At 42.9% G+C, this 18,880-nt stretch overlaps 7 protein-coding genes across 7 annotated transcripts; 4 read left to right on the top strand and 3 right to left on the bottom strand.

Moving 5' to 3' along the window:
- Positions 1–13: 13 nt before the first annotated feature.
- Positions 14–4,354, top strand: SS1G_08599 (hypothetical protein; the record flags this gene model as incomplete). Its single annotated transcript, XM_001590809.1, has 3 exons — positions 14–403; positions 545–3,093; positions 3,178–4,354. 3 exons carry the CDS (start codon positions 14–16, stop codon positions 4,352–4,354), a joined length of 4,116 nt encoding a protein of 1,371 aa, XP_001590859.1.
- Positions 4,355–5,555: 1,201 nt separating this feature from the next.
- Positions 5,556–5,702, top strand: SS1G_08598 (hypothetical protein; the record flags this gene model as incomplete). Its single annotated transcript, XM_001590808.1, has 1 exon — positions 5,556–5,702. The coding sequence occupies one exon, from the start codon at positions 5,556–5,558 to the stop codon at positions 5,700–5,702; it is 147 nt and encodes a 48-aa protein (XP_001590858.1).
- Positions 5,703–6,347: 645 nt separating this feature from the next.
- On the top strand, positions 6,348–6,512 carry SS1G_08597 (hypothetical protein; the record flags this gene model as incomplete). Its single annotated transcript, XM_001590807.1, has 1 exon — positions 6,348–6,512. One exon carries the CDS (start codon positions 6,348–6,350, stop codon positions 6,510–6,512), a length of 165 nt encoding a protein of 54 aa, XP_001590857.1.
- Positions 6,513–8,842: 2,330 nt separating this feature from the next.
- On the bottom strand, positions 8,843–9,952 carry SS1G_08596 (hypothetical protein; the record flags this gene model as incomplete). The annotated part of the gene is made up of 1 exon (XM_001590806.1): positions 8,843–9,952. One exon carries the CDS (start codon positions 9,950–9,952, stop codon positions 8,843–8,845), a length of 1,110 nt encoding a protein of 369 aa, XP_001590856.1.
- Positions 9,953–10,965: 1,013 nt separating this feature from the next.
- SS1G_08595 (hypothetical protein) lies at positions 10,966–12,086 on the top strand (the record flags this gene model as incomplete). Its single annotated transcript, XM_001590805.1, has 4 exons — positions 10,966–11,479; positions 11,517–11,578; positions 11,806–11,876; positions 11,996–12,086. 4 exons carry the CDS (start codon positions 10,966–10,968, stop codon positions 12,084–12,086), a joined length of 738 nt encoding a protein of 245 aa, XP_001590855.1.
- A 2,135-nt stretch (positions 12,087–14,221) lies between these two features.
- On the bottom strand, positions 14,222–14,634 carry SS1G_08594 (predicted protein; the record flags this gene model as incomplete). The annotated part of the gene is made up of 2 exons (XM_001590804.1): positions 14,222–14,520; positions 14,613–14,634. The coding sequence occupies 2 exons, from the start codon at positions 14,632–14,634 to the stop codon at positions 14,222–14,224; spliced, it is 321 nt and encodes a 106-aa protein (XP_001590854.1).
- A 2,482-nt stretch (positions 14,635–17,116) lies between these two features.
- Positions 17,117–17,464, bottom strand: SS1G_08593 (predicted protein; the record flags this gene model as incomplete). Its single annotated transcript, XM_001590803.1, has 2 exons — positions 17,117–17,307; positions 17,407–17,464. 2 exons carry the CDS (start codon positions 17,462–17,464, stop codon positions 17,117–17,119), a joined length of 249 nt encoding a protein of 82 aa, XP_001590853.1.
- Between the last annotated feature and the right edge of the window lie 1,416 nt (positions 17,465–18,880).

Raw genomic sequence — 18,880 nt, 5'->3', positions numbered from 1 at the left:
CCGAATTCTTCAGATGTACAAAGGCATCGTCGTATTGTCGGAAGCAAACCGCGGCCCACAATATGGCTATGACACTGGCAGCGGTCGCTTATTGTCAAGAGCCTCAACCACTCCACCGGAAGTTCTGATTGAACAATGGAAGCTTTATCTTATCGTTGCATGTACGACACTCTCGGACAAGGGTGGCCAGCAGCAATCATCACCACCAATAGCGCAGCACTACCGAAAGGGATCAAAGCCAAATCAGGCATTGGAGAAGATCACGTCCGCGAGGATTCTTTTCAAGTATCTCATTCCGCTGCTTTCCGTGGGCCCGGCTTCAATCAGGGATGCAGTGGTTGTGGCGCTTGGGTCTATTAATATTAATATTTATAAAACATTATTAGAGGAGCTACAAAGCGTGGTAAGCCGATGCAACGATGATGCGAGGGCTCGAATTCACCAACGAAGTGCTAGTAGCCCCAGACGAAATAGGAGAACCGATCTGCTAAGGACTGAAGTCACTCATGTATACAAGTTAACATCATCATTTTTAAAAGAGAAGGAAATCTATGAAGACGACTGGATTTTAAATAACCTTGTAGTCTACACGAAAGACCTTAAGATTTTCCTGATGGACGGGGAAGTTCAGTTGGATTGGGAGTTTCAGAAGCTCCGTCGTCACTACTGTGGATTAATGGAAGAGCTTTTTGAGGGTATCAATCTCACCAAGGATCCTTCTCGATGGATGACATTCGAGTCTAGAAAGTCGTCCTTCGCTCTTATGGAGGACTGGTGTGGCTATTCGCCGAACCAAAATCAAATACGGCAGCGAGAGGATAATATGAGGCAATCTATGATCAATCAACAATCACTCGGCGAACGAGGCGTTGTGACAGCAGCCATGGAGATTGAGAAAAGGAATCTTCGAACCGCAGCTCTTAGTGCAATGGCTGCATTATGTGGAGGTCGTATCAGTATAACAACCGAAAGTGGAGCCAACCTGCAATTTGACATACGACGTATGCTTTCATGGGTCGATACTATTTTCAACACTGGTAGTGATCGAATGCATGTCATCGGGCGACGAGCGTTGAAAAACCTAATCGTACACAATAAGGAATTTCCTTACTTACTAGAGCATTCTATCACCAGGTGTTATCTTGCGGAGGCGGCAAAAGTATTACAAAGCTATTTTGGAGTTGTAACTGAGGTACTAATCGAGTACCCAGACTATCCAATGCCTTTCTGGAGATTGTTGGGGATAGGGCTTTACACACTCGGAAGTGAATTGAGCGACATCCGAATCAAATCTGCTCGTATACTACGTGCTTTAGAGGAGAGACAGCAAAGGAGTTCCAAAATTCAAGATTTTGACATTAGCATTTCAGATAAAACGAAAGCAGTATACAAGCTTGCTCAATTCGAAATCTCCAAGCGACTTTCAGCTAATCACTCCGAATTGGCATTTCTCATCTTCTCTGAGTTTACTATGTACTTCAAGGAACTACAAGCTGGTCCACAAAGGAATGTTGTTGCTGCCATTCTACCATGGATTCAAATCATTGAACTACAGCTTGATCCGAACGGTGGACCAACTGCGCAATCATATGTCCTATTAGCAAACTTGTTTGAGATAACAATCAGATGCAGCAGCAGTCTCCACAATGAAGTGCAGGCTTTGTGGCAAGCGCTTGCCACAGGCCCTCATGCTGGTAACGTTCAATTAGTACTAGATTTTATTATGTCATTGTGCCTCGACAGGCGGGAACAGAATTTTGTGGAGTATGCCAAGCAAATCGTGGTGTTCTTATCCAGCACTCCTGCCGGCGGTAAAGTCGTTGAATTCTTATTGATGCAGATCACGCCAAAAGCTATGGTGCCCAATGAGAAACGAGAATTTTTGCCACCTCCGCCTGATGTTGGAAAGCTGCCATATATGGCAGAACTATCGGAAGCTTTGCCAATTGGGAATAAACAAACAGGACTTTCGTTAGGGCAATTGTCTTTGATATTGCTCGTCGATTTGATGGTATCACCTGTTCAACTTGTGGCAGAAAACGTTCCGCTTCTTTTGCAGGTAGTAACTGTCCTCTGGGATCATTATATACCACTGGTACAAGAACAAGCCCGAGAAATGTTGATCCATCTTATCCATGAGCTGGTCATTTCTCAGATTGATGACGAGAGTACTGATCCAAGTAAGAATTCCATTGAAGATTTCATCGAGTCAATTCGTCGTCACGACCCCAAAGTTATCTGGCACTACGACGACAATAGTGGCAAGGTATATGATCAAGAGAACAAAGTCCCCGCGGGTATGGAACTTCTTACCAGAGAGGTAGTCAGAGATTTCGAAGTAAAATACCCTGGGATACAAGAGCAGTGGGCTAAATTATCACTTACTTGGGCAACATCTTGTCCTGTCCGACATCTTGCCTGTCGATCATTCCAGGTCTTCCGATGCACTCTTACTTCACTAGACCAGCCTATGCTTGCCGATATGTTGATAAGACTTTCAAATACAATTGCCGACCTGGAAAATTCTACCCAATTATTTTCCATCGAGATACTTACGACATTACGGACGCTAATCCGTAAGCTCGAACCTGCTGATCTACTTACTTTCCCACAATTGTTCTGGACCACGTGCGCTTGTCTAGACACGATAAATGAACAAGAATTCTTAGAAGCTAGTCATATGCTGGAGGAGCTTCTGGCAAAACTCAACTTGGATGATTCCTCCGTGAGAGACTTACTCGCCCAAGGACGACCTACAAGCTGGGAAGGTTCTTTTGGTGGAATCCAAGCATTGATTTACAAGGGCGTTCGTTCATCGGCATGTCTTGAAACGACCCTCACCATTCTCAATAAGCTCGTTACGTTACCAGGTGACGATCTTATTGGCGACAACAGTCGATTACTATTTGCCGTGTTGGCTAATTTCCCTGGCTTTCTCAATGCTATGGATCAAAAGAATATCGACCAGAAGAGCATACGAACGGCCGAACTCCTTGCGGCGGTTGCAGAAGCACAAGGCTGCAGTACCATTTCAAGGGCTCTTAGCGGGTTTGCTGGATCGCGTTATCGTTCAAGTAAAGACTTTCTAGCGCAGTTAGTTTCTGCGATTCGCGAATCGTTCTTCCCAAAATGGGAATTTCGTAGTCTGACATTCGTCATGGGTTCGCTTACAAACAGTATACCATGGTACAAGTTAAAGACGATGCGCATATTATGCGCTATTATCCCTGACATCGACATGAAAAAGCCGGAAATTGCTTCTCATGGGCCTGACCTTATCTCACCTCTCCTAAGACTACTACAAACAGAATTTTGCATGGAAGCTTTAGAGGTACTAGATCAAATTATGACAATGACAGGAACCCCGATGGACAGACACCACTTACGTATGAGTATGACGAGGTCATCCTCCAGAGCAATAAGGAAGGAATATGATAACACTCAAAGTCTCTTTGGTATCCCAGAAGAGTCTGGCTGGTCTATTCCTATGCCGGCAAAACAGGCCAGCATCACAAGAGCTAATGTGCATGCTGTGTTTTACATGTGTCAGAGTACTAAGAACACGGATAATGAAGTGGCTGCAACACCGGATGTCGAGTTTCATGTTGACGACTTCCAATACGGCTACTTCCCGCCCCCCGAGAGAACTGAAACTATGATGTCAGATGAAGCTCGAGGCGACGGAAATATTGGTGATCTCATGATGAAGTTGGGCAGCCTAGACGACTTCTTTGAAGACAGTTTGCAGAGTCCCACAAGCGATGGACGGTCTTCTAGAACAATTACAGAAGTTGGATTCTCGGGTGAGAGTTTCGATTCTGCTGCCGCTCAATTATATGACGAGCAAACTTTACCCATTCTTCATCAATCACTCACCCATTCAGCGACCAACTCTACTTTTCAAAATGGCTTCGCTGATTTAAGGCCAACACGGGAATCAAGTAATGCCATGACACCAGCCGCTTTTAACCTCGTCCCTACCTCTAGACCGAGTTTACACGCTCGTGCTCTGACATCACCTTCGGCATCTTCAGGTCAACCTAACATAGCTTACATGTCAGACGATGACTTTAGCGAAGATGTTTTCTCGGATGGTGAAGATGACCGTACAACCACTTCAGGGGAAGGATCATTCTTTCTTGAGAATATGATCAAACCTCTTGCAGCTGGCACTAGGTTAGGTATGCGACGACTCACTGGTGGCCGATCAAGGGATAACGAACGTTTTCGAGATAGTTTACGAGCGGAAAGGAGAGGCATTTCTCAACCTCCTCGATCACCACGAGTACCCAAAGTACCCACCGCATACCTTCAGCCGCAGAAACCATCAAGCCCCGATGAGAGTGTAATGTAAGATGATTACATTTTTGCGTGAAGAGATGAGATTACACTTATTTGACGACATTTATGGATGATCCATTTCGATGCATTAATGAAACAAAGATGATTTCCTTCTATTATATTTTTTTCCGGATTACATGAAAAAAGCGAGCGGTAAATAGGAAGGGGGTTTCTTTTTCTTTTTCTTTTTTCATCCTGGAATTTCGACATTTTATCTTAGTAACACGTGGGGATGGGAAGGAAAAGATGGGAAAAGGAAATTTTCAATCTCTTTGGAGGGTGGCAGATTATATGGTTATCTGGATGGATGGAAGGATGGATGGATGGTTGGACGGATGAGGTGGGGAGGGTTCTTATTGTGGAGTTTGTCGGGAACTTAAGTGTGATGGATGATGGATGGATGGATGGATGGATGGATGGTATGAATGGTCGGAGGCATCTGTGTCGCTTGTATGTAAGAGCATAATACATAGTATGAACTCGGTCAGCTTCTTGAGGTTGGCTTCTTGAGGTCGGCTAGTTTATTTCTTGGTTAGTGGGAAGTGATGAGAATGCGTAGTTTGATTGATTTTTTTTGGTTTTGTGGTTCTGAAGGTTTTGAAGGATTGAAGGTAAAGTCTTTGGGTGTGTTATGTGTTTTGTATATGTGAGTGTGCGAGTGAGTGAGTGAGCATTGAAATAAAATTAGCTATTATTTTCGCTACAGGTCGAGAGACTAGGTAGGAATAAAGATAGAGGTAGAGATAGAGATAGAGATACTCCCTCCCATTCATTTCGCAATTGATGAATGAACAAACACTATGATCTAGAACCATAAAAATGCAAATGCAAATACAAATGTAATGAATATCCCACTCTTCATAGGTACTAAGTACTCATAATTATTCCCTAATGCTACCTATGTAACCCTAAAGTTCCATTCATTCATTCATCCAAACAGATCGATCCTCTCTCTTACTCCACCATCTCATCACCCTATCCCTTCCACCCCCCTTCCCTTCTCTCTCCCACCCCCAAACTCAAACCCCAAAAAACTTCCCCGTACTAACATTACACCTACTCCACCACCTGCGCTCCCAAATACACACAGCCAAACACCCCGGCAAAAAAACCACATACAAACACCACGCCGGCCACGGATCCCAAATCTCATACGTCCCCTCTCTCCACGACGAAATATGGTTGAAAAATTCCATCATTTCTCTCTTTAAACTATGTATACCCCGTTGAAAAGTAATACATTCACATATTGGGAGGAGGAATTTGGTGAGGATATCGTGTCCGATCCAGTAATAACCTTTGTGGATAGCGTGGAGACTGGGGAGGATTATTTCCTGGGTGGTTGGGGGATGTTGGGTTGATGATGTGTTTTTGTTTGTGTTTGTGTTTAGGCTAGAGTTAGAGTTGGAGGTGCTTAGTAGGTTTATATATGTATTTGCCATTTCCTCGAGCTTATCGCTGAAAAGAATAACGGCTGTGTGAACACGAGGATTGCATTCGATAGGAAAGAGCTCTCTTTGAAGAATTTGAATTTCCGCATCTGAAGGCGCGAGATTTCGCGAGGCTTTTTGCGCAATTTGTTCATGGATTAGGAAATCGAGGGAGAAATGTCCCGTTATGGGAGATGATGAGGATGAACTTTTGTAAAGGTAGTTTGTAGTGTAGTAAAGCATTGCTTGAGCGAGTGCAGATGAAGGTTCAACGGCTCGATAGTGCATCAACATGTCTGATGATGCACAGCAGATGAATGCGTGGATTTTTCCTCGCAAGATTATACTATGCGTACAGTATTCTTTTCCTGCGATGTATTGCTGCAGAACAAATGGTCTTTTGATTGAAGGGTTCATTTTCCGGATATGAGATTGCGTTTGTGAGGGTGTTGGTTGGGGAAGTATCGTCATATCAGCCCTCACACTATCATCGACCATTTCCGGCTTCATAATAAACTGATTCTTGTCCTTCGCTCCTGTCTCGGGATATAAAATCCTCAAAGCCTCTTCCAACGAATGAACCCTATATGTAAGCGGAACATTCAACCCCAAATCCATCATATGTCTCACAAAAGAATATTTCTCATGCAGTTTCCCCGTCACCAAAACCCCAAACTGAACAACCAAACACGACGTCTCCCTCTCTACTACTTCCGCCGCCTGCGCATCCTCCATCGCTGACGCAACCCCAGAACACGATACCCACAAGTCAATTTTTTCCTTCTGGACTATATCCACAATCTCCCTTACATAGACCCGCGAATCGCACTCCCCCCCACACGGTTTCCTCAAGCGATAGAATTTCCTAATCGCGATGGAGAAATGTCCACATGATGGGATGTAATAGGGTTCGAAATCTGCAGCGATGACATTATGGCCCGCGCGATAGAAGGATCGCGCGATACATAATCCCTTGGACATTCCTACGCCCGTTACGAGGATTGTACGGGGACGAAATGGGGAGGGTTGTGTGCGCTGCTGGTGGATTTTTTGGGTGATTGCTGTGAAGGGGGATATGAGTGTGGAGAGGATGGCTATGAGTGTGAGGAGGGGAGTGAATAGTACGCATAGTGTTATTAGGAGGATGTTTTGGAGGTAGTGGAGGATCATTGGTGAGTGAGCGTTTAGAGGCATGGTTGGATCAATTGGATGTAATGCGGTGTTGAAAAAAGACAGTGAGGCAATACAAATTGGTACTTAGGAGTAAATCAGAAATCTAGAGATAGATGATTGTTTGCTTATACCTACTTACATATATCAATGTTATCGTTCGGAAAGGAATATCGTGGAACATTACTCAAGTACTAGCTAGTCCTGTCGTCATCGGTCTTTCCATCACAAATCTCAACAAATATGCAGTTCTTGTACTACTAACCTTACTCTACTTACCTATCCTCTATATATCAATATTCAAACTTCTATCGAATAATATAATTATCCACGTTAGTGCTTTAATAGGGAAAGATGAAGAATCCATAAGATTTAAATTCCAGAGGATCTATCAGAACTTTAGCTCAAGTAACCTAGCTGATTATAACTTCACAAGACATCAATCATACCGATCATGTAAGACTTACATTCCCCCATCCCCCTGGGCACATTCAACTTACCCTTCAAGATCAAAATATGAAAATATGAAAATATTAAATAAACAAATGAATTTATTTTTCGAGTATTTTTTTAAAATATATATATATATATATATCTGATTAATATTTCAATAAACACTAACATTAAAATTAATACACACACACACACTCTCTCTCTCTCCCTCTCTCTCTCCCTCTCTCTCTCCCTCTCTCTCTCCCATTCAACTATACAATAAAAACTCACATACATCATATATAGATACCTACCTACCTACACAATCTTAACTTTGAACTTTTAACTCTCCTACCCATCATTCATCCATCCATCCATCCCCCCATCCATCCCCCATCCATCCCCATACTCATCTCCAAAATACCAAAGACCAAAGTACCCTAAATTTCACCACCTGCGGTTACTGTAGAAAATCCTCCGTTCATATTTCATATTTCAAATTACTTTACTTTCTCATTATCTTATTTAAATGTTAATGTTAATCTTAATCTTAATTAGCCCTTCCTAACCTTCATCATCATCATCCTCTTTCCCTCCCCCCTTTCCCCTCCCAATTATCTACCTATAATCATAATCAACTATATTCATCTCTCCAGCATTCTCATCTCCCCTTCCTAATATCCCCCATCTCCATTCCACCTCCACCTTTACCTCCACCCCTACCCCGCATTATCATAACATAAAATCTCACTCTCGCCATTACCCTTCTCCCAACCCGCCCAGCAAACGATTCATCCATCCCATCCCATCCCATCCTCCCAACTCCCAAATACCAACACCAATACCAATACCCAACCCAAACCGAAAACCAACCATCAAATAAATCTATCATACACGCCTACCCACCCACCTACCTACCTACCTCCCTACCTACCTCCCTACCTACCTACCAACCTCCTCACACATCAAAGCAAGAAAGGAAAAGAAAATAACACTCAAGACTTCATGAATACACAACACAAGCCTCGAATTTTCATTATCAAAAAATCAACCACTAAAACGAAAAACCAAAAACGCCTTGTTGGTGATAATCGCCACAAGAGATCCTGACAAAATGCGCCATATAAATAAATAAATGATATCCCGCATTACATGATATAAAAAATCGCACAATCGATAGTTTCGCTCAAGATAATGTACAAGCAAAGGATTAGTGCGATATTTTGAGAAGATAGTGAAAATTTTTAGCAGTGCTGCAATATATAATACAAGAATATGAGGAATGAAGATGAAGAAAATTTGTATTTCCGTGTTTAAGCGCCAGGCTGCTCGGTATTGAATCTAGCGGTGAAGTGATTACTTCCGTCCCACTCCCCGACCGCCACAAATGTTGATTTTCCTTCAACTATTAAAAGATCATGGGAAGAGAGATCGCTCATTATTTTAATATTTAAATTTTGCTCGCTTGATTATTTTCTTCTTCGGGAAGGATCAGGATTTTGCAAAAGACCACCAATATCGACCCGACTACTGCGATCGACTTGTCCCCTAGCGTCAGTCAAAGGTGCTTGTCCGCGTATTGGAGGTAATTGAAGATCTGAAGACCTTTGAGTCTGAGGTTGGGATTGTGGTTGAGGTTGAGCCTGTGTTTGAGCCTGTGGTTGAAGTTGAGGTTGGCCTGGTGTCATTTCACCCATTGGCCCCTGATAGTTTATTTGAGCTCGAGAATATTCAGGTCTTCCTTGAAGCTGTGCATATGAAGGGGCATTATTTGGCATGACAATGTTTTGACCTAAATGTCCCGGGTTTCGGTAGGCCGACATATCACCACCGAAGGGAGGATTTGACATGAATGGTGAGGTCCCCGGAGTTTGAGATGCATAAGACAGCTGGCTAGGTGTTTGGTAACCATATGTAGAGTCACGAGACACGGAGTCTCTTGAATATGGCGAAGGCGATTGTTGGAATAGTTGTGGAGTCGTTGGGATATGAACCACCAGAAGGACAAAATAGATCGAATCTTTTTTCGCAAGGCCTAATTGAACATGGAAGCCCCGCTGCTGACCATCCGGTGTTTGAAAGGTAAAGACTTCCGGTCGATCTGTTCGTAATTGCCCTATATCGTTAGGTGCAAATGTCAAGGACTGAATAACCCTATCTTCCTCTTCTTTCGAAAATATTGGAGGTAGGTAACTCGGATCTCTACTGCGACGCTCATCTTCGAATCCACTCTGTAATCGGAAGATCTTATCACGATCGCTTACACTCACAATATCATGCAACTTTCTTCCCACGACTGAATGTGTACCAATTACTCCAGAGAAAGCTTGGGTCGTTTTGGCGATTTGCATTTCCATGGTGAGAAATGCGCAGGCTGGTTCACAAGGAGTCATGCGCTGATTTGTCGACATTGCCTCCCCATAAACATTAGTATTGATTGGGGTCGGAACCATTGATTGGCTCATTGGGTTTCCACCTTGCGACTTCAACACTCTATACCCACTATTTCGTTGGGCTTCGGAATATGGAGTAGAAATCGAAACATCTCCAGCGGCAAACATCGATATTGGTCTTCTCATCGTATCTGCTGGGGCTGGGTAATTTGATCCACTGCCTTCGTACCGAGGCTCGCGCTCATCCCTTAACCTTGGGCGCCCCCTTTTTTTGTGTTGAACATCCACACACGTATCCTCCTTCCCGTTGCTTAGACATCTCGAACATGGCCGTTGAGCTAGAAATAAAATAAGATTAGTACTCGGAGCTTTCGGATTGAATACTGAGGGGGTGTGAAATGAGCAAGGTTGTGTTTTGGAGATCAAAAGAATATCATGCGGGATATGACCGCTTGAGATGTATTTGCAAGTTTCATATCCACGAGTCACCAGTATCCCAGAGATTTGGTTAAGTGTTTAGCCAAGCCTAGTACAAGTGCACCTCGTGTTGTACGACACCATAGTACATGCTGCAACATACATGGATAGGTTGATACCGGAATATTCCGTGGTATACTTGGGAAGTCTTCGTACTCCGCACCACCACGCAATCCGAAATTACACTATACAGATTTGGAAAGAAATTGAATATTTAGTCGTCACTAGAACAGACTTTCGATTGTCTACTTGTTCGGTCCTCGTGTCTAGTGCCGGACACGGCAACTGAATACTCCGATAGAGCCACTGGTGCTGCCACTAGTAGTAAGCCACGGGCATGTTACTAAACAAGTCCATAGCCTTAATGGAGATTTTAGTACGCTAAGCTCATGCTGAATATCAATCACGTATCAAATTATGTTCTCAGAATCGTCACTTTTCTCGCTTGAGAATTTGAAGATTATGCGTCTGTCAAAAGCAATGAGCGTAATACTCTTGCTATTGGACTTTTTTAAGCAGCTTTGGTGAGGAAACCAAAGATAAATATGGTTCCAGTATAAATGAGTAGCTTTCTCGGCTTGGGAACGAAGCTAGCACCGCAATCCCTGAATAAATGAATAAACGTACCGTCACATCTAGGAGAAGTTAGCGTAAGGTACAGAAAGGCGCAAATGCTAAGGAGACTTGCCTAAGATGGGCTCTTTTGCAAGGGACACAAGCGGATGCCACATGTCCTTTTGTTTTTCTCTGTGATTTTGGGGAAGTGTAGCCAGGGGCTTCTCCAATTGATTGTCGTTCTGGTGCCGGATATGTTGCAACCTGTTGGGCGGCGTAAAGAGGGTGAGTGTGTTGATGATGCGTCATTTGTGCCCGAGGTTGCTGATATTGATATTGCGCCGACATATCTTCCATCTGGTATTGAGGGTATGAAAGTTGGGGTTCTGGTTGATAATTCCTCAGAGGAACGCCTCTCATTTGATCGAAATGCGCTTGTTGAGGGAGGCGCCCATCTCGGAAGACATTTCCCGTTGACGCATAGCTTCCATGACTACGATCGCTGGAATCCAGGTTGTGTCTACCGGGAAGTGGAGGAGACCCTGACATGGGCGGAGAGGGGTATGCCCAAGACTGAGCTCCGTCGGGTACCGCTCTGGCCCAACTCAGATCAAGAGAAAAGCGAGCCAGGTCTGATTTTCCTCGCCGTTCACCGAGCGAGATATCTGAATGATCGACTTGGTTCGTTGAAGATTGCATGGAAATGACAGTGGCTTAGTGAGGTTGCAAATCCTTAAGAAGGTCAAGGCCGCTTTGATAACAGCAAGCTCCTTCTTTAAGGTATATATAAAATGCGCCGCGTTATCTCCCCAGTGGAATCTCTTTTAAAGAATTAGGAAGGTTTTGGGGTTCGATTGATATTCTTTTGATGATGCTATAGCTTTCTTTAGTATATTCTTTCCCTGGTAGTGAACATTGGCTGGAACCAACCTGCTCAAAAACAAAATTAAAAAATCCAGATCTTTGAAAAAGACCTGATTCCAAGGAGTTTAAATGGGACTCTATAGATTCCTCGTCCCGAATTATGCACGAAGAGCGTTGTCGGAACAATAATGAAGGCCGCTATTCTTGAGAATGGGTAAGATGGGTTTGCGCTACTTCCGACGTAGACTGAGACAAGAAGGACGAGACATATACTGAGGTAATACTGCAGGAGCAAAATGTTCGTGACTAACTGACGTGGACGGTGAGCTGCAGCATGCACCGAACAATCTGTGTTGGTGTGCAACTCCCGTGGGAAATGTTGAAAAGGCTTGATGAGCTTTCCGAGAGGAGGTACAAGGTGTGAAATTCTCGAAGCTGGGGATGGATGTATTGGGAAAAAAAGTGTCAAGGTGGGTTGGTGGGTGGGTGATAAATCGGGGTGGGGTGGAACCCTGAGGACCTGAGGGCGAAAGAACCCGATTCGTGAGGGTTGGTGAAATTGACAGCGGAGATATATATCAGGATGAAGTGTTGGCGTCTCTTGGGAAGATTAGATATTTTCCAGGTTAATCCACGTTATGGGTTCGGAGGAGTCGGGTAAAAAAAGGTCAAGGAAGTTCGTCCGGTGTACCTTGAATGATTGTGTGAAGTGGATCGAATTGTTTAATTTGACTTCAGTAAGTGTGATGCATGTCAGGATATTGCGGGTATTGAAAGTATTTGGGCAATCGGATCAATCAAGGAAGGGGGGGCGGAAGGAGCGTGATGGTTTAAATCTTTTTGCCAAAGTGTAAAAGGCTAATAGAGTGGAGTGGAGGGATATAAAAATGCCCCAACGATAACAGAGGGTAGATAAAATCAAGGAGGTGTTGAAGGAGAGAGAAAGTCCAGTAAGAGTAGAAGTAGAAATAGAGGTAGTAAGTAGTAAGTAGTAAGTAGTAAGTAGTAAGTGGTAAGTGGTAAGTGGTAAAGGGAGAGGTCGCAAGTGGTAAAGGTACAAGTAGTGACTGGTAAAGGTACAAAAAGATAGTCAAAGGTACGTAGTCATGTAGAAGGAGACTGACTGATTTGGGTGTACCAGGTACCTACCTACCTAGTCGTTACGTGTATGGGCGAGGAGAGTGTGGTGTGGTGTGGTGTGTGGTGTAATGACTGTGGTTCTGTAGGTAGTTAGACGTAGGACGTGAGACGTAAGACTGGTTCGGCTGTATGTGTATATGTATATATTAAAATCTTAGAATATCGATATATTGACATATAACATATATCCAAGTACACAAGTACCTATACTTTATTCTGCGTAGGATATGGGTATGGTGTGAATATGTATGGATATTCTTTTTAGAACTTTCCTGGAGATTATAGCGCGCCTGTTCCTTCTTTTTTTTTTTGCTCCGTGGAATGTGATCGGCTACGACGCAACGCAGACAGGGAGCAGGGAACAGGGAGTAGGGATCATGGAATGAAAGGGAAGGGCAAGGGAAAGGGAAAAAACAAAAGAGACGTGTAATGGAGAGTGTTCGCCTGGATCGTGTCGATTTTTGTAACTAGACTAGGGAAAATAAATACCTAGGTTGGCGAAGGTGATCTTATTCTGGTCCTGCCTTAGGAAGGATCCTTGTAAATAGGAAAGAAAAAATTAAAAAGGTTAGTTTTAGTCCTTTATTAGTTTAGCGTGAACACACGGAGGCTAGATTCAGTTTTATAAAAATAAAAAGAAAAATAAAACATGGGTGTACTCTTCATGAGATACTAACTGGTAACTGACACTGATACTCTACTCAATTGGTAGTGCGTACTGTGAGTGGTGATTTGAGTGAGCGTGACATTGACCAGCTACCTAGTATTAAACACCCATACGATTTGAGTATTACCCGTCAACATTACCGTAGACCGGCCAATCTGGAGTTGTTGGAAATGACACATCTGGACGTAGGTGACAGATACTTGACCCTTTACCCATATCTTTTTTTCAGGGTTGACTGATAAATGCAGCAAAGCAAGAAAGAACTTTAGTATATCTCGCGAGGACAAATGTGTGCTGCCATGTGGCGATGTATGAAAATAAGTAGAAGTAGATGAAGACTGGGGTCACGAACGAGGAAGATATATTAAAAATGGACAGAGACATGTCCCATCTGGGTGATGGGAAGAGGTTAGTTGAAATAATGGTGGGGCCGAAGTAAGTTAGTTATAGGAAAGAAAACCGGTAGAACAGACGAAATGATGGACATTTCAGAATTCTGGGAAATGGATACAAATCAATCAAACTATGCGCGCGTAGCGGTATGCCAGCATCTATATGGATTGTAGCGAAGGAGGGTGAAGGGATGAGATGAAGGGATAAGATGGATGGATTATGGAGGAGGGGGAATGGAAGATGGTAAGACTTACGAGTACCAATGCGCAAATGTGCCATTGCGGACAATAATAATACGGGAGGATCCAAGATTCCAACAGTAAGAAGAAAATAGATTAAAACTCCGCACCGAATCATTTCTATGATTCTGATTTGAGTCTCCCGTTGAAGGTCTCGGTCTCGGTCTTGGTCTTAGTTCTGGTCGTATTCATATTCTGCTTGGTCGAGCCTTGAAGTAAGGGGACGGGTCTTATCCGTATTTTGATGAGTAAGGACAAGGAGAATATAAGAACATGACCTGATGCTGCTGATGGTGAAGACATCACGCATGCTTCCTCAATCTTCGTTTGTGCCGTATTCTTAGAGGTAGATGGGGCAAAAAGAATAATGTGTTCGTTGAAGGTAATTCTCTGAGGGGTACCAGGGGCAACATAGACGTCTAAAATATTTCAAATCCATCCCACCGGTTCACCGTTATCGTTGGGTCATTTACATTATTCACCTCGTCTTTGGTGCTATATCATATATCACCAAACAGAAAGCAACTCGACATGTTTCGGCTGCTGTCTGGTAATTTGGTTTGACTTATCCTGACATTTCTAATCTTTACAAGTTATTCTTCAAAATCCCTGCTCATACTCGTACCTAGATCTACCTTTTAATGAACGTGGATGCTCCACATGGTGGAATTTGTCTTATTAGGCATGACATGCCGAACAGGAGCTTGGAGGAATCCATGACTTTAGAGGTAACAGGATGTTGAGAATGTTGCAGAGAGCTTATTAGTATGTGAAGAGGAGAACGGTTTGGAGCCCTGGTATTATCGATTTGTGTCGCTTTTCTCCGTCATTATCAGTGCGGTATTTAGAATTTTATAGCAACTTGGTTCATCGAAGTTTACACTTCGCTCAAGGTACATATGACAATAATAAGTACCAGAATTATACTTTCCTTTAGAAGAAGAGAGGAAGAGCGAAGGCTATTTAATGCAAGATCACATGTTGCAAATCTGATCGGAAATTTTGTCCCCCGAGCGGAACATGATCCTTTTTCTGGGCCGGTGAGCCATGGAGAGAATGGAATGAAGCTACGGAGATATAAGACTTACATTATTAGTAGGTATTAGATCATCGGAAAGGACTTTTAAAATCATACAATATATTTTCCTGTTCCCTATTTTCCTTGAATCTTACCCTGATGAGTCAATTAGCCACTGGATGTGATAGTAAGATGTTATAAGGTTATTTTTTTTAGGATTTAGTCATCATCAGAAAATAACACCACTATAAACTATCATCGGTGTCTATCTCTGTACCATATTTAGTATCATTAGGATCGTCGGTATCAATCATATCTTCAAATCTAACCCCTCATTCTAATCTCAAAACAGCGCTTAGACTCTTATAAGCTTAAGGTTAACTTATTACTGGCATCCGTTCTTCTCTTCGCAAGCACACCTGGACCTAGCTCTAGCCCGAGAGATGTCTATCTAGCATCTACGATCTTATCAATGCTAATATATGAAGGTTTTCCCAACGAACATTATGCTTCCAATGTGCGAAGTTGGGACTAGATCGAATATACGTAGGGTGGCTTCTGCGATTTGTAAAGTTAATTCTTGACCAGTTGATAATTCAACTCTGTCACATATACACATATATGATATGATGTACGAACCTCACCTCTCAACTCTTGAATCATCATTAGTGCCATGCGTAAATTACATACATATCGCAAGACCCCTTTCACGACGATCCTCATCTGCCCTGTGGCGGCTACTTGCAGGAGAGATGCATTGCTATGTGAACTCCTTTCCTCCATACAGAAGAAAGTAGGTAATGGCTGGGTAGGTAGACATTACACTTGGCCCATGATGCTTTACTTGAAAAATCGAAATCATCCACCAGTCACACAGAACCATGTAACATGGAATATTCACATAATTCTTTGCTAGTCTACGAGATTTGATACCGATATCTCAATTCTCAATTCAGGCAAGTATTAGAGGGTGGACGGTACGCGCCAAGCCTTCCTCCTGATATGATCTCGGCGGTTGGAAATGCGTTCTTCTAGTGAAATTCTAGCAAATCCCCATCATTCGGTAGCTAGTGCTCCTCGGCACCACAACGATTGGCCCACACGAAGAAAAGGAAAAGCTTTTTTTAAATCAACCAGAAGTAACATTTAATGGTAGCCCGTCCACCAGTCCCGTCATTTTAGCCTAACCTCTTTGATATCTACTAGGTATTTATCTATTATTATGTCACATTGAATGTACCGTACGTACCATCTATTCCACCACCCGACTACCTTCCCGCCTGATGCTAATGTCGTGTCCTCTATTCGGTGTTTTTGGTACACAACACAATCTACGCATGGCATGGCGTCCCCTATTTAATAAGACTTTCCAAATTCCATCGTCGACTTGTGACTTGTGACTACAGAGTACTTGGCTACAGCAAAATCGACTAGTTAACATTGAGCTTGATTGCCGGTAGTTTCTGGCTGGTGCGTTCACTTACTTCAGCAGCCAGTGACGGACTACCTGTGTGATTCGTCTGATCTCGAAACCCTATCCACCATCCTTAATCATCAGAGATCCTTTGGATCCTTTTCATGTGAAAAATTAAATCGCTAACCACTGAGCAGACAGACCCTCTACCATGATGTACCTAGATATGATGAGATCGATTATCAGTGGAGAATTTAAACCTTTAAGGAGCAACGACTCACTCTATTGTCCGAAATCAGCTCCGAACCTGCCTAGACTTCTAGTCTCCTAAGGTTTCTTACTCGAAAAGCTCAATAAGCAGTTAGCCGCAGAAGCACAGCTTGAAGTTGGTTGGGTTCACGCTGTTCGAGAGGACCAGCCCATGTCTGCAGCTTGACAGGGCTCCATGTCGTAATTAGACATCCCTAAATCTTATTACTGAGTCCTACTGACAGGGCAACAGACTAGCACGACCTTCATGGTTAGCAGCTTTAGCACGGTCAACTTTGGGAATGTGAGTTAATTAAGAATTAATTAATTCCATCTATATCTCTCCGATAACCGTACGATGATGATTAGCTTCATCCGCACCTAGGCGTTGACCGAAGGCCAGTTCAATCTCCCAGCATCCCATTTCCCCAGCAAAAGATATATTAAAGGACGAAGTACCTGCTTCCTTGGACGTAGGTCCAGGTACCCAGCGTACAACTTTATTAAGTCTGGTACGAACGGCAACTAAGAAAAGATATAGCGTTGATTAATTTAATCTGTCCCCGGTCTCAGATGTCTCGTGAACATTGCCTATTTTGGTTTGGGAATCTCAAAATTGCGTACTAAAGCCAAGAGAGAACATCCACCACTCATGCAGATAATTCTTAGACAAATTTGGCATGTCGACACTACAAAAGGGTACAAATGTTATTGTGCCCCGCTCAAGCTTTTCTCTCCAATTTCTCTACCTTGCTTGCTTGTTGCTCGCCACATTTTAATACCCGCCATCGATTTCGCCTCGGGCCATTTCTCTAGCTCACATCTACCCTAGTAATGACAGTTTCCTACCTTTGATTCGCCGAACACTCATCCATTCTTCTATTCCCCTCTAGGTGAGTCGGAGCTTGAACTAGATAAGATCACTGGATTGTGGATTCAATGTGAAGTTATCTCGAGGTCCGCCATTTGGTAAATAGTTCGTCTATTACAGTACACTTACGGGAAATTGTGACAGCTCTCGGGCGGACAGGGAGCATGATCGTCTCTCGAAAATAAATAAAAAAGCACAAAAAACGGCTTCATGCAGTAGCCTTGTCAATAGTCCAGATCCTCTTGTAGGTACAATCAGTCAACATTTACTCACGAGCATCACCATGTGCTCTTACAGTATTAGGAAAAGAGATGGTCACCTCTGCTTACACAGAAATGCACGATAGCTTTGCCAAATTTCATGATAATAGATGACTGTTTTTTTTTTGATACTCGCTGAACAAGGGGACCGTAGATTTGGGGAAGCGCTAAGCCTCAAGAGTACCCAAGACACCACGTTTATTCAAGCATTATTGACCTGTTTATTACAGCAATAATAAGCCAGGTACGAGCCACTTTGGCATCATCATGCATGCAATCATTCCCCCTTCCCTTGTAGACGACCACGACGAAGGGGCGTCTTCCGTGGGGGCAGGGGATTTGTTGAAGCTTGGACAATCTCAAATTTTTTCCCATTTCGGACTCTGGAAGGATACTTGAGCCTCGAGGGAGTGTGATTTACCTGATTTCCAGGTGTAGTAATTCGCATTGTCGAAATATTCAAATATTTATTTGATACCTATTGTTTTATAATTATTAGATAAGATGTAATACAAAGTAAGTAGATGAGAAACTTTGTTATCTTATAAAAATATAGTTGATCCGAAATTCTCCAGTAATTCTAAGTTTTGATTTTGATAGTATGAATAACCTACTCTATAAACTGTAAACCATACCTTCACAAAAGATAAAAATAACCCTTATTAATACCTAAGTCTAGATGTCCAGGTATGAATACAACAATAATATAATACACCACTCGCAAAATATCAGACGATTGTGGTCCCAGCGAAATTAACAAATCACATATTCATATTCATATTCATATTCCGATATTCTTATGTTCCTACGTTTGAAATCCCTCAAGGTAGAGGTAAGATAGCATAGCGGCAGTAGCTCTGCCATCATAAATCACGGATCACAGTTCACGAATCACGAATCAGGGTTCGAAGAACGAACGCTTTCATGGAGTGGACGGCGATTTGCGATTGGAGAGGAAAGAGGAAAG

Source organism: Sclerotinia sclerotiorum, genomic scaffold, assembly GCF_000146945.2.
Source record: "Sclerotinia sclerotiorum 1980 UF-70 scaffold_11 genomic scaffold, whole genome shotgun sequence".
Lineage (NCBI taxonomy): Eukaryota > Fungi > Ascomycota > Leotiomycetes > Helotiales > Sclerotiniaceae > Sclerotinia > Sclerotinia sclerotiorum.
The sequence above is the reverse complement of the archived record's forward strand: the minus strand, read 5'-3'. Positions and strand labels throughout refer to the sequence as shown.